The 16046-nt window shown below is 36.6% G+C and overlaps 1 protein-coding gene across 2 annotated transcripts in view; it reads right to left on the reverse strand.

Moving 5' to 3' along the window:
* The window catches only part of LOC123870853 (kinesin-like protein KIF21A), a 68558-nt gene that overhangs the window by 24911 nt on the left and 27601 nt on the right, over positions 1-16046 (reverse strand). For both annotated transcript variants that reach the window (XM_045914325.1, XM_045914335.1), the window contains exons 4-6: positions 1395-1637; positions 567-888; positions 241-399 (exon numbers count right to left, since the gene is read on the reverse strand). In XM_045914325.1, the coding sequence (XP_045770281.1) occupies positions 241-399; positions 567-888; positions 1395-1637 (724 nt within the window). The remainder of the gene's footprint in view (positions 1-240; positions 400-566; positions 889-1394; positions 1638-16046) is intronic.

Raw genomic sequence — 16046 nt, forward strand, 5'->3', positions numbered from 1 at the left:
AGAAAGTTTCAGTTTAGAACACAGAATAAAATTTAGACATTTTTTTTTGTAATTAAGCTCAAACATTACTTTAAGAGAAGTTTATTAGTAGGTAGCGATTTTATTTGTGATAAAGTATAAACTTATTATTTATTAAAGTATGCGGCTCCTAGTGCTCGCGTGTTTCTGACCATAAATTAAAATAAACGACCATAAATGTGTATAACATTAATTAGCAAACAATAATATTAAATTGCTTACCTCCTAATGAATCCTGTAATAATCTCGTCAACTTGGAGTCCCGATAAGGGACGTGGAGAACTTTTCTTGACTTATCCCCTAAAGCCGATATGACGTTGCCCAGCGCTAGTAGACCGCAGTTTATTGATATCCCTTCCTTCGCTCTTTCTCCAGTGGCACCTAAAACATAACAGTTTTATAACTATCAAACATATTCCATTACTTAAAAGACAGGATTGGAATAGAAAAAAATTTTTATTCAATTAAACTTTTACAAGTACATTTGAATCAATCGTCAAATGCATCTACCACACTTTTTCATTAAAAACATTCTATCAACAACTTACCTGTTCTTTTAAGTCGTTCTGAGCCAGCCAAATCCACAAAATGAAACTTAGCAGTCAGCGTTTCATACTGTTCAGGCGTTTCACCATCTGTTTCTCTTTCTGCCCCTTCCAGATCCGCCGCTAGCCGTCTCTGTCTAAGCAACAATGTAAAGACTGCGTGTGACCGGGAAGATGAGGAGTTCATGTTAGTTGCTGCGGTGGTACGCGCTAAAGCTCCAGCTCTTAAAGCGCCAAGAGCTTCCTTTACTCCTCTAACAGCTCGCATCGACGCGCCTACTATTCGGACACCGCCGCAGCCATCTTCGGTTATCCTTAGGGTACCCTGAAATCAATCACCATTTTCATAGTCCCACATTACTTATCGTCTGAATGGAAACCTACTATATTTGATGATATGTATGCACTGACTATATTAAAATGACCCTAGGATCTTTGGGATTACCAAGGTATCACCTTGGTAATACTAAATATTTGTACCTTGGTTATACTAAAGATCCTAGATTTTGATCGTCAAAATCTCATACATTTTGGGTAACGGAGGAAGCCAAGCGTCCTTACATAATGGAACTTAAAGTTTGAAGTGATTGCGCACAGTTCAAGACTAGATCTTTAACAGAAAAAGTTCTTTCTTTAATTTGTTTCTTTCTTAAGATCGGATTTCCGATGTGTCTCGTCCGTTATCAGTTTACAAGTCCACAATATCTTCATTGTAGAGCTCAATAAATTGTGCTTGGATGGAGAACTCAGTCTGCTCTGGCAAAGATCACATGTCCGTGCGAGGCATGATGTCTTTCTTGCCTTAAATACTTGACTTTACTGTCAGCTTACCTTAGCAAAGGGATCTTTGGCAGGATCGAGCAAGTCCACAATATCCTCATTGTAGAGCTCGATGAATTGCGCTTGGACGGAGAACTCTGGCGGCAGCTGGCCCTGGGAGCGCGCCGCGTCCGCTCTCTCGTCCGCTCCAGCGAACAGGTCACGTATCGCGCGAGGAATGATGCCTCTTTTATCTTCGTCTACGTGTTCCCCCTCCCACCCACTTCCCATTGTGTAAGTTTTTCCAGACCCGGTCTATGGACAAAATAAAATTATTTGTTAGTATTTTTCTATTGCAATTCAATACTTTAACGGGGGTTTTTTTACACAATGTATATTGTATACTAGCGCTTAGCTGCAATCACACTTGCAGTATATATGCTGCAACTGAGGAATCTTCTAGGATTTTGCCTTCTAATCAAGACTGATTAGGCATTCGCCTCTAATAGATTTGATAATTGGAAAGCGTTGTTATTGATAGGTAATATAAGCATATTTCAAGGTAGGTACAAATTAATTAAAGACGTTCATCATTCACCTGTCTATAACTAATAATCGTTACACGCTGTACTTTCTCTTAGTTAATTTAATTAAAACATAATTGAAAGGGAAAGTTTACAAATCACTTGATTCGAAACTTGCCAGTTTGCCTTATTATTGCTTAGTTTCCGAAAATCATAGTCGGAATCATAGTTGGAGTTGGAATCAACATCAAATAGTATTAGCCGCTTTATGCATCTCATATGCGGAAAGTTCTTCCTTCACTTTCGCCTCGGAAAAAACATCGTATTGTGTGTGGGAGTTTCGACCTGAAGATACTAATACAAATATTTATTTCGGTAGAGCAATTTACATAGAACATAGAAATTGGGACCATTCCAGTAAGTGACTAGTATTACTACCAGTACTTGTGGCAGGCGATCCCGCTCTTCCATAGTTACAATTGAAATAAATAAGTAGTTTCTAATAGTAAGTAACATTAAGTAAGATAGAAGCACCGATGGCAGCCGGACAGACCGAAGAGATTCAATAAATCCGCAAACCAAAACTAACTGATGAGACTGTTCCGTATATGGTCGGTCACGCATTCGATAAGACTGAACTGACGCAAGTTTGCCGTCTCAGTTTGGCCTCCCCATATAATTTGGAGGCATTGTCACCTACAGAGATGCATAGCTTAGTACCGATTATTTTGATGTGACCAAGATTTGGTATGATTGGCGCGACCTTTTCGGTGTAAAAGCACTTTCGTTAACCTTGTATTGATAGTAAATTAGAATGTAGCTAATAGATTCAAGACTACCGTCTGGGTGTTTCAATTCCATGCGCATTTGGCGCCAAAGCTAGCTTTTTACGGCCCATTGTTTTAACCAATTTGATGAAATTTAATACAAAGAGATTGCTTGCATCCCGGAGAAGAACAGACTACTTTTGGTTCAAGAAAATCAAAGAAGCGTGCGCATCATCCATTATATCATAAAATATAGTAGGTAATTCCTATAAAAGTTTCATTTGGTTCTCCTGAGTAAAAACCGAGATATCTAAGCTTTTAAGGCCTAGATTGAACAAAGATAGAACTACTGACATTTTTTAAAATAGAGATAGCAAAGGTACTATTATCAAGCCATTACAAGCCCCACGTTATAGGCACTAGACCCGCACAAGCAATTTTAACGGCATTTATCGATGGACTGCCGACCCGACAGCCGGCGCGCGGCGTCTCCCCGTCTCGCACTCGCCGGATAAACGCGTGACCACAATACCGGATGAATATTGACAGTTGACACGAACTAAGTTACTTGCGCATTGCATACTTGGTAGGTATATATGTACGTTTTTGGCTGTCAAAACAAGGCTGGTCTCAAGATCACTGATGGCAATGCTTGTTGTAGGAGTGATGATCGCTAGAGCCGAATTTTTTTAGAATTCAAACCAAGTACAGATGTAGTGTAGACTGTAGAGGCGCTTTCCAGCAACATGGATCGAAGATATAAAGAAGGTGGCGGGAAGTGCTGGATGAGGAAGGTCGAGATTTGGTTGTAATGGCGGGTAAGAATCAGAATAAGTATAACCAAAATATGTGATAAATTTTTGTCTCCCATCTAATATTACCTAATACCTTTATTATAGGTACACCTCGATGGGTGTACCCTTTTTACTTAATAAGCTTTATAGACACTCTACTTTTCAACAACCTTTGTCAACCATTTTGTTTCAAAAAGTATTTGTGTCACCTATGTAAGTATACCTACCATTACGGGCAAGAATTTTTTAATACAATTAGTTAAAGTCGCTTAGTTAGCTTATAACTCGATGACCAGTGTCATGTTTGGTTTGGCAGCTTAGTGGAATACGATTTTTGTTTGCAATAGCGTTTTATAACATTTGATTCAATGGTAAAGTGCCCTCTCTTGGCCACAATGCTCGATGAATATTGACACGCGGTAGCGCCCTTGCGCATTGCTGGGATGCGTAAATGGTGCGACGGGAAATGGCAATAAAATAGTCACGATATCGTTGATTTATTGACCTTTTCCGATTCCTATTGACTAGATTGCATGCGTTTTGACTGGCGTTGTTGCACCAATTTGTCGGTTATTTTTATGTGTTTACCTATATCTATTGCACAAAAAATAAATATTTAGTTATGAGCGGTCACAGATCATGTTTGGTTCATTTATAAATTCGAGAAAAATGTCGTAGGTATAGCTGTTTATCCGTTCAGAATGTGTACACGTTTCGGAAAATCTTTAATGGTGCGGCTCCACTATTGGTATTCGCCAAATGATTCGATCTCGTTAGGTATTTTACGATAGTTCGACATTCCGCTAAAAAAGTCGACAAATGTTTTGTGTTTGGCGAGTTAGTAAATAAGTTTCGCAAAACAGGCGGCTGGCAGACACGGCATTCTGTGAGATCGAATAGTCTTCTGTGGTTTATTAGATAGGTACATCTCAAAAAACAAAGAGTTCCCGCGGGTTTTAGCAAAACCTAAATCCATGCTTATACATTCGTTGTTTACTCACTTAAAATTGTGTTTTTACTAGTTTTGGATTATGTTTTAATCATTTAAATGTTAACATTTATAACTTAGCACAGTGATCGACCATTTTTCACTGAGAGTTTAAAGAGAGTTAAAAGAGTCGGGCCACCGGGTTTGGTGTTTTGCCACTGTAATTATTGTCTTAGATAGATTAAAAAATGTTATAATGGTTGTACCAACATTCGGGTTAGCTCGAATGTGCGGAATAATATGATTGACGTCAGCCACACAATCCGCTATATCAAAAATCATTTGCCGATTCCCGATAATGGAGTCGTACCATAAGTGTTACAATGAGAGGCGAAGTGCACTGTGGTTTCGAGTATGTACTTTCAGATTTGAGATTACACAATGGCATTTCAAATAGGGTAAGAACAATAGGTACGTCGAGGATTCTACATACGATCTGATATCGTACACAATTGAGAAAGTACGTCATTACCGCGAATGACGTCACATTCACCGCTGGGACTGTTACATTTCCAAAATGTAGCCGTAACATTTTCACAGAAAGTAAAAATTGCGTACCTAGGTAATAACGGTTTTTAAAATTATGACTAAATACTGAATTCAGTAAAAATAAATAAATAGCTGTAAGCTCCTACCTATATCTGAAATTAAACTTATTTCAAACATTTATTCGTAGTAGTACCCTACGAAAACAATACATGCAACTATAATGATCTATAATAATCTACATGAAGATTGAAGACCTTGTATGAAAACATCACATTATTACCAAAACACCATATTTTGTTAAAATGGAAATAGGTAAGTAAACAGGCTATCAATAGAGTATCAAATATCAACTAAGTATATATTGTAGAGCTACTTCATTGTCTTCAGGTAGAGCTCATCACATAACATAGAAAAACATATCGTATTACATAAATAGTGTTATTACACCTTGATTAATTAACTATTAGCTAATTGAAACCAACAGTCATTATCAGGGCTCTCTCCGTCACTCGCTTCATATAATCGTAGTTACAATTTCATTTGAATATTAAGCAACCAAAGTCCATGTTTTGCAGACATATTCTAGAAACTAATCTGTGTCTGTGGCGTTTTAGATTTTTCTAAAAATATGTAGTTTTAAAATTACAGGGGCTCAAAGATTTGTATGTAAATTTTTAAGACCGCATAACTTTGAAACCGAATATTTTAACAGAAATCTGGAAAACCACAGACATAAATATTAGTTTCTAGAATATGTCTGCAAAATTTCATGGCCTTTGGTTGCTTAATATTCAAATGAAATTGGAACTACTTTTGTATGAAGCGAGTGACGGAGAGACCCCTCTTATTATGTAACAAACCCAATCAAATCTTGCTTGAATTCGTTTGACAACTGTTAATTTTGTTTTTGATTGACCGGCGCAGTGTCTTGATATTATTATTACACTGATTCAGGTGCATAATACAACTTTCTTTTTATTACAACTTTTCTTTTCATTAGATATATATTGTAATTAATCGATAATATCTAAGATTGATTATATTATGTAAGTAAACTTATTCGTATATTAAAAGATCAATGCAGCGACCGTGAAATAAAAAGAACCGAAGTTATATAAAGATAAGATACTGTCAAGATAATCGTGATTTACAGGTGTAGTTATTCAGATTTCAAAATAACTGTTATTTTATAACAGTTTTTAAAACTCAGATAAATCATGTATTTTTTTAATAATGAACTAGACGATGCCTACGTGGATTTAAATTTTTTACGATCCCGTCAGAACTTTTTGATTTCCTGTGCGTATCTTTAGAATGCAATGTTACTCTTACATTTTGTCAAAATTGGTTAATCGGATCCGCCGTAAAAAGGTAAGAGACAGACAGATAGATAGATGCGCTTTCACGATTATGTTATTAACAGGGCTCTCTCCGTCACTCGTTTCATACAATCGTAGTTCCAATTTCATTTGAATATTAAGCAACCAAAGTCCATGAAATTTTGCACACATATTCTAGAAACTAATATCTGTGTCTGTGGTTTTCCAGATTTCTGTTAAAATATTCGGTTTCAAAGTTATGCGGTCTTAAAAATTTACATACAAATCTTTGAGCCCCTGTAATTTTAAAACTACATATTTTTAGAAAAAAAATACAGGGGCTCCAAGATTTGTATGAAAATTTTAAGACCGCGTAACTTTGAAACCGAATATTTTAACAGAAATCTGGAAAATCACAGACATAGATATTAGTTTCTAGAATATGTCTGCAAAATTTCATGGACTTAGGTTGCTTAATATTCAAATGAAATTGGAACTACGATTGTATGAAACGAGTGGAAACGAGTGACGGAGAGAGCCCTCTTAATACGGATTACTATAAGTACTACAGTAGAGTTGTGGAGACCAGAGACTCATCCGAATTTCCATACAACAGAAGCAAATCTACTCCTATATTTTTATATTTAAGTTGAACCACAAAATAAATAAAGAAAGTAACTCAAAAATAAACTTATACATATTATACCTATCTATTAATTCTTAAGATTCAATCTCTTGATCTCTACTTGGCACTTTATTTTCACCACAAAACGTAGCAAACATTGATCATTATAAATAATCTTATTATTGTTTGTGGATAAAATGATTATTCTATTTGGTACAGTGCGGTTAAACCCTTGATCGCGGATAATAATCCTATAACATAATAGAGATATATATTTAAATAAATAAATATTTTTTTATTGAAAGCAGCTTACGACCAGTTTTTTACAAATTACTAATTATAAAGTATTTAAAAGTAAAAACCACTTTGTCAAGGTCATAATTACTTGCAAAATAATATGCAAATATTTCTAGCACTATATTTGGTCACTTCGGTCATTGTTATCATAGACTATCTCTTTATCAGACTTTGCAAGGATTACTTCGATGATGGCTTGATAACGTACAAAAGGCCCATCAGTTCAGATAACTACTAACTTATACATCATTATAAGCTTTGTGTTTTTATAACATAAGGTTAAAAATTGTTTGCACATGTTAATGCTTTAGGAAAATCTTGATGTGCGTATCTAGGCGCCTTAGTTAACGCATGGCTCGTACAATATTATCACTAGGTATATTATCACTTGTTTGGAATGGAATTTAGCTACCGAGTGTTTAGTTGTGAGTCAGCAATCAGCGGGTAATATATTATGGATCATTGCGTTTTATGTTTTAAAAGAAAATCTTTATGATTTATGCTTTTTCCTTACAAAAAAGTTCAATGGAGCAATGATTAAAAAATTAAAATAAGTCCCACAAAGAGAGGGTAGTCAGTAAATTAATACTATAGCCTCAAATAGCCTAGGGAAATCCAAAGTACCACATCAAAGTCCTATTGTAAGAGTTCAAAAAAACCCAGTTCAAAATAATTGGTATTATTGGTATTAAAAATTGGTGTATAAGGTAGGGGAAACATTTGTCATGATCAACCCATTTCCGCCCCACTACTGAGTACGGGTCTCCTCTCAGAATGAGAAGGGTATAGGCCATAGTCTGTCACGCTGGCCCAATGCGGATTGGCAGACTTCACACACTGTTGAGAACATGGAGAACTCTCATGCATGCAGGTTTCCTCACGATGTTTTCCTTCACCGTTAAAGCAGGTGATATTCAATTGCTTAAAACACACATAACTGACCTCCGATTAGGCGGCGGACGTTCTAACCACTAGGCTATCACAGCATTTGTCAGCACAGAAATAGGAATTCATAGTCATGAAATTAAAATCTGAATTCAAAAATAAGTATGTTTTATTTCAGAAAGCGAAACAGATGGTACATACGAGTATGTAGATAAATTAAGCTATCCATGTGTCACCGTTTTTGATCGCATCAAAGCCAGTCTGCCTGTATTGACAAAACATTGGGCTTTGAACTTTTGAAGTCCACGGGGAAACGTGCGATACATCAACCGAACTCATAAAAAGAGCTCGAAAATAAACCGCACACGAAACAAACAACCGCATCTGTTGCTACGGACATAAAAGGATATATTTAATTATCACGTATCAATAAACCGTGGACACACAAGGTGCATTGTAATTGTTTTACTATAAACACTTCCGAATCATTATCTCAATAGGGTCTTGGACTGTAGTAATAAAATGATGTGATGTTTTGTCATAGCGATAGCGGTAGTTTATGGGGTAAGAAAGTTAAAAAAAATTAAGTCATAATTTATATTAATAATGTCACGCTGTACTTACCAAAGGCGATTAATGACATCACAAGGGTATAAACGACAAATATTTTTCAATTTTTTTACATAAAAATTTCTTCCTGCAGAAAATACTCTATCTTTATTTAAAAAAAAAATTTAAAGATATTTGTCGTATACACCTTGTGACGCCATTGATCGCCTTCCGTACAGCGTGACGTAGTAAATAATTATGTATGTCAAAAAAAACTATGATTTTAATTTAATTATTTTCTTTAATAATGAATCCTAGCCCCATAAACTACCGCTATACAAAACATCACATCATTTTATTACTACAGTCCAAGACCCTATTCTCAACCAAATCCCCTGCCTAAGTGTCTACTACCACAAAATACTTTTATGTAAATGTTATTTTGTGCTACTACTGAGAATGAGTCTCCTCTCAGAATGAGAAAGGTTTAGGCCATAGTCCGTGACCAAGTGCGTATTGGCAGACTCCACACACATTATAAAGAACTCTCAGGCATGCAGATTTCCTCACGACGTTTACCTTCACCGTTATAGGAAGTGATATTTGATTGCTTTAATCTTCCGCATAGTCCAATCAAATTATCTGAAAAATAACCTTATGGTGAATTTATGATGGGCCTTAAGGAGGGCTGTCCCTGTCTGTTTCCGACAAGTTCCGGTTGTAAAGAACAATATAACCGCCCGGGCAGAAATCCTTGCAAGACGCCTATTGTTCCGAAAATCAATGGAGTCTGTCCAGGATTTTGAAATTCTCCTGCTTTTTGAGAAGAAAGCATCCTAGCGACAGCGAGGAACTATTGTCTTAAATTGAATAAAGTCTTTTTATTAAAATATATGTGTAGCATGATAATAATTTTAGCCAAAATAGTAGAATACTTGGTGAAAAGTGCAAGCCTCGCACGGCTGTACCTATAAATTGTGGCATATAGCCAAGTACCCCACGCCTGCATAAGCTATCAATCACTGTTTAAAGTTTATCATCTTTTGCATTAAGCAACAACGATCTTTTTTGGAGAAATAAAGTAGTTACACTGTACTTACATAAGAAATTGATATTAGATGTACTTAGTTCGGATATGCCAGCTATTTGTTATGTCAGGAAATTAGACTATTCGTATGAAAGCAAACCCTTCAAATATAAAAATGTCGATTCACGCTATACCTCCAATCAACAGACATATTATCGTGAAACGGTATTATGAAAGGGCAAATATTGAAGCCTTTGCCCTTTATACTCCAAATAGGTAAAAGCGTTGCCCTTTTACAATATGTAGTAGATTTCAGTTAAGATTTGTTCCATTGTGTTGTTATACAGCTCTTAATGACTTTCAATTTACGATTTATTTCTTCAGGTGCTTTTATTAAGGATAAGTTTGCACTTAGTAAATAACAGAGGTTAAAGTTTAGCTGTTAAGTAGTCATTAGTAAATAAAAGAGGTTAAAGTTTAGCTGTTAAGTAGTCATCAGTATATTATTTTTATTTTATTTCCTTTGCAATACAATACTACCTTTTATGGATCTTGGCCTGGCTTATAATTTATCTTCGCCTATTTCTGTACTTTACCACTATCTTCTACGATGTTATCTCTGCTGATATCCAGATAAATAATTTCACGCAATCTAACTTTTTCTGGGTCTCCCCTTAGGTCATTTCTCTTGTGGCATCTATATTGTCAATACTCGCTCTTTAATATTCGGCATCCTCTCTACTTGCCTTATCAAACACAGACGTCGCGATATACAATATCTTACTTTTTCTTTATTTATCTGTTCAATCTCAATATTCATCCGGTAACTAGTCACTGGTTCCGTAAGCATATCTGAATTGACCGATGTCAGCAGTAAGATCACCCATGTCCTTGGCATCCATATCAAGTCAAACCTGGCGATAGGTACTTCATGTTAGGTGTATTCATCTACACTAAAGAGACAGCTCAACGTTTCACGAAGCTGAAGTGGCAATAGGCAGGGCAAATAGTTCGAAATATCGAGAGACTTTGTGGTCCAATGGAAAGCTTGGGGTTGGAAGACCCCCCGACTGGATGGACTGACGATATCAAACAAGTGGCAGGGGGCCGCCGGATTCAGGCAGCTCGACGCTTGGCCGTGGCGTGTGCAAGTCCCAACAAGAGACCTAAGTCCAGCAACGGACGACTATCGATTGATAATGATCACGATAAAGACGATAGCGAATATAACGATATGAGACCATAAAGTCATGTAGGTATCTACTTTGATGACGAAAACATATATATAGGTAAATAATTGAGATATTGATACTGTGATGATAAAATAACCTGTAATATTACCTAACCGCCGTATAAACAAGGCTAAGCGGCGTGTAAACATACAAACATGACGTATCTATTTAAGTAATATACGAGGTAGGTACGCGGCCTTGTATGTTATTAGCGACTATGACTTGAAGTTCTATGGCTATTTCCTAAAAGGCTTAAGATATTTGTACGGCGTTTATACGTAACCAGCTAACACTTTACGACATCGATTTCTGTGACGTTATCAACACGATTTTGAGAGTTTTCGATAAGATTTTAACATTAGAAATGACATCGTTAGGAAGATAGAACATAACTATACTCTATCTACGAAAAGAAGTTACTACAGCGCTTTTTTTGTTACGTAATCGCATACAAAATATGTCAGAGTCAAAAATCGTGAGCGTTAACCATTTTGAGTCACCAACCAATTACTTCTCGTTCTTTTTGGTCTCATCTTTCCGCGGATAAAGTATATACAATACATAATATACCTAAGATTTTAAAGTCAGCGAACCTTTATAAATGGTGGTGGTAGTTTTTTTTTAATTAAGCTTATACATATCAATCACTAGCTGACGCCCGCGACTTCGTCCGCGTGGATTTAGGTTTTTCAAAGTCCCGTGGGAACTCTTTAATTTTCCGGGATAAAAAGTAGCCTATGTGCTAATCCAGGATATTATCTATCTCCACTCTGAATTTCAGCCAAATCCGTCCAGTGGTTTTTGCGTGAAGGAGTAACAAAAATACACACACACACACACATATACACACAAACTTTCGCCATTATAATATTAGTGTGATATTACTTCCAAATTAGTTGGCTTCTATCTTAGACTGCATCATCATTAATTACCACCAGGTGAGATCGCAATCAAGGGCTAACTTGTATCAGAATAAAAAAAAGCTTTGAATTTGGATACATTTAACTCAATCACCAAACAAAGGATAATTATTAATGAGTAAACAGTAATTCGCTAATGAGTCGACTGGCCAGTCATCAGCCACACCGTATAATACAGGAAACGACGTGGTATGCCACACATCAAGAAATGCACGCCGCCGCCTTTTACGGATAGCGTATATTATGTTGCTGTACACCTTCTCTATATTAATTATACAAAAAAACCGGCCAAGTGCGAGTCAGTCTCGCGCACCGAGGGTTCCGTACTCGGGTATGTTTTCCGACATTTTGTAGGAGAGATCAAAAAATACTATGTATAAAAATAAATAAAAATCTTTTTTAGAATGTACAGGTAAAGCCCTTTCATATGATACCCCACTTGGTATCCCCACTAAGTATTATCTTACTTTGAATATTTAAACACATTTCAATTTTTTTTTTTTGGTGATGTAACCACAAATTCACGATTTTCCGATTTTTTCATTTACTTGTGCTATAAGACCTACCTTCCTGCCAAATTTTATGATTTTAGGGAAACGGGAAGTACCCTATAGGTTTTCTTGACAGACACGACAGACAGAAAACAAAGTGATCCATTAAGGGTTCCGTAATTCCTTTTGAGGTACGGAAACCTGAAAACCTTTCAAATGAAGTCAGACTCGTGCACCGAGGGTTCCATACCATCGTACAAAATATACCTAACACTAAACTTTTATGTAAAATACTGTAAGTTAATGACGGCGTGCGTCACTATTATGTGGACTACTTCGCTCTGGTGATAGTTCTGTGCCTACAGTTTGACGATTGCAATCACTTCTGCACACACTCGCTTTGGCAGAAATGCATTGTCGTAGCAAAAAGCCAATTAAATTTAGCCAATAACAATTGCGATTATTGCAATGTGGTAATTACAACTTCCGCAATTGTCGCTTACAACGGATCATGTCAATAAATTAATGATTTCTTTTGGACCTATACCTATAAACGGCAGAATAATTATCAAGAAATCGAGGATAAAATCATCGAAAGATGTTAACAATTTTACAAGTATCCCCTTCAGTAATCCCGAAAAAATCAAGCCAAGGATTTGAATATTAATATGCAACCAACTAAACATTATCAACAAAGTCCGATGTTGAACAATAACTTTTATAAAAGTATAAGGCCTCATTTACACGAGAGATTTTTAACATCCGTTAAAAAAGCGCCCAAGTAGAACAAAATGTATTTCCAAGTATATCTGTTCACACGTAAAAAAGCGTGGACGCTTGATATACTTGGAAATACATTTTGTTATACTCGGACGCTTTTTTAACGGACGTTAAAAAGCTCTCGTGTAAATGAGGCCTAAATATAATGTTTTGCGTGAGCGATGACATTTCCGATTGCAATACACCTCCACAAAGACCTTTATGTATCTTTATTTGAATTTAAAGGACATTGTTAATTAGTTACCTTCTGTCTTAAGGCCTCCTCCCGCCTCCTATTCGGATGGTCGGGTATTCGGTGCCGGGCATGCACCTCTAAGTTTTCGGAATTACTTATGTGCGTTTTAAGTACTTAATTAAATATCACTTGCTTTAACGGTGAAGGAAAACATCGTCAGAAAATCTGAGAGTTCTTCAAAGCTACAATCCTCGAGCGTTGCACAAGCGTTGGTGACTATGGTCTAAATCTTTACTATATACCTATCACTTGCTTTTAGGGTAAAGGAAAACATCGTAAAGAAACCTGTAAGTTCTCTATAATGTTCTTAAAGGTGTGTGAAGTCTGCCAATCCGCACTCGATCAGCGTGGCGGATTATGGCATAAACCCTTCTCTTTCTGAGAGAAAACCGTATTCAGTTTTCTCAGTAGGCTGCGATGGGTTGATCATGTTGATGATGAAATTGAAAACACCTAGTTATTCGCAAACCCGCATAAATAGATAGGTACAAGAAGCCGATAAAGGGTTCTGTGTACAGGCACCGGAAATCCGTTGATAGATACAGATAAAGCGTTGTCTATTGTTTTCAACTGAATGTAGGCTCTTAGGTGTAGGTCGCCTACACTATACAGCTATAATGTGAGTTGAAAAAGCCAATATGGAATGGCATACTGTGTCGATTCCTTTTATTTCACTTATAATAAGAACAAGCTTAATGGGCGGAAGAGTCTGGAAAGATTAACAGGATAGTTAACGAAAATATTAAAGGAGAATTATACCCCACAGCCACACACACCACAAAAAAAATTGTGCCAAACCAAAATAAGTCGAGGTAATTATATAACTGATGAATTCCTATTTCTTCAATGACTGGCTGAGCTTTCAGTTGCCTACAGTCGTGTGGTGAATATTCAATTGGTGTATCGACATCCTAAGTTCCATGGACTATGACCGGCGTATCTAATTAGATCCAAATTCGCCACTGTTTGTAGCAGGCGATCGGAATTCGACCTTCAAACGGCATGGTCCTTGCCAATTACGCTAGTTATGCAACTTTTAAAAAGGCCGACACCTAAAAAGAGGCGTATAGCGTTAAAGGAGTCACGTTAATTGAAAAACAAGCTTTGAAGAAATACTTCAGTACGGTACAACAAAGTATGGGCAGAGTGAACTGGAGTGTGGAAGCTCGGATCGGATTATTTGACATCTGTCAAATATTAGGTAGGTAGTAGACGTTGCCCGCGACGTCGTCCGCGTGCATTTAGGGTTTTTGAAAATCCTGTGAAAACTCTTTGATTTTCCGGGGAAAAAGTAGCCTATGCCAGACAGACAGACAGACAGACACGCTTTCGCATTTATATCATTAGTATGGATTTTAACGCGGAAAATCCCTAAAAACGCTGTTCTACCGTTAAAACAATATTTTTTTGCTCTTCTACAATTTTTATGGTTTAGTTTTCTGAATCATTTTTAGGTTAGATTCCCTCATTCAGCCTATTTAGCTTAGCACGAATCTGTTTAAGAAGGAGTTTTTTGCTGTTGTGACGTAATAGCACAGAACCACTACCGCTGAACGTAGCATTGACCAGTTATGGATTTCTTCTGGGCAAAGAACTCATAGCTTAAAAAAATGGCGCATGATTACCAATCAACGCTAAAGAGTAGAGTAAAGACATAACTAGCGCATCAAGTGGGTGGTCCAGTGAATAACTTGACAAGGTATCGCATATGCCAAATTCAGCCATATGACCTCAATCATACGAATGTTATTCGCAAAACAGTATAGTTCTATGCGTATTGCGACACAGCATGCAAATCATGATCGGCGCCCGTCATCGAGACGTTTTTGTAAAACAATTAGAAGGGCAGTAGGCGGCTTTGGAATTCAGACACACCGCTTTGATTGGTACCTAGTTTCCTTTTAAAGACCTAATTTTGTAACTTGACAAAACGCATACAATAGAAGAATAGGTGTTAACTCTTGCAACATCATAAATTTTTCTTGTGTTGGACTTATTCCCAAAGCAGTTTCTGGCCTGTTGGTTTCGACCAGCTTTAATTGGTATCTAGAATTTCCATTTGAATACCATCTCATTTTAAGTGATACATACTTACAGAAAAACAGGTCTTTGACACCATAAAATAATTTTCTAGCATTGAACTAATTTCGGAACCTAAAACGTTTCTGTTTATTGCCTGAGTCATGAATTTCTAGATTTGAGACTTCTACAATTTTAGGGAAATCTGTATTTGTCGTTGTACTCGATGGACTTTAATCATTGGGCATGAGTCTTTTGTAGGGATTTCCACAAACCACGGTCTTGTGTTAATTTTCTGACTCGCTTGATATTGTCTGTCTTGCCAACGCGGCTTTTTCTGGATAGATACATTTACTTACAGGCGTATATATGGTCATATTATAGTCCTTCCCTCCATATCTAGCACCTGTATCTTTAGTAGTCAATTGCATAAACAAAAAGCACAATTAATTAATATTGATGTGGACTTTGATCAAGTACGATCGTTATCGAAGTATTATGCCCATAAAGATTTTAAAATGGACCTTCCTTGCTTTGTTTCTTTCCTTGCCATGACTATTCAATTGCATAAACAAAAGCAGTAATTAGTTAGTTAATATTGATGTGGATTAGCAGGTAATTTATACGGAGTTTAATCTATTTTGAGCGCCGGGTGAATACAAATGCAGCACGTGGGCATCAGGCATCACCTAAGCAAATTGTTGCGCTTACGAATGTTAATTACTATGGCAAAGGAATCGCGCCGGGGCCGTGGAGCAAATCTTTGCTCATTAGAATCTACCC

Source organism: Maniola jurtina, chromosome 2 (assembly GCF_905333055.1).
Source record: "Maniola jurtina chromosome 2, ilManJurt1.1, whole genome shotgun sequence".
NCBI classification, from domain to species: domain Eukaryota; kingdom Metazoa; phylum Arthropoda; class Insecta; order Lepidoptera; family Nymphalidae; genus Maniola; species Maniola jurtina.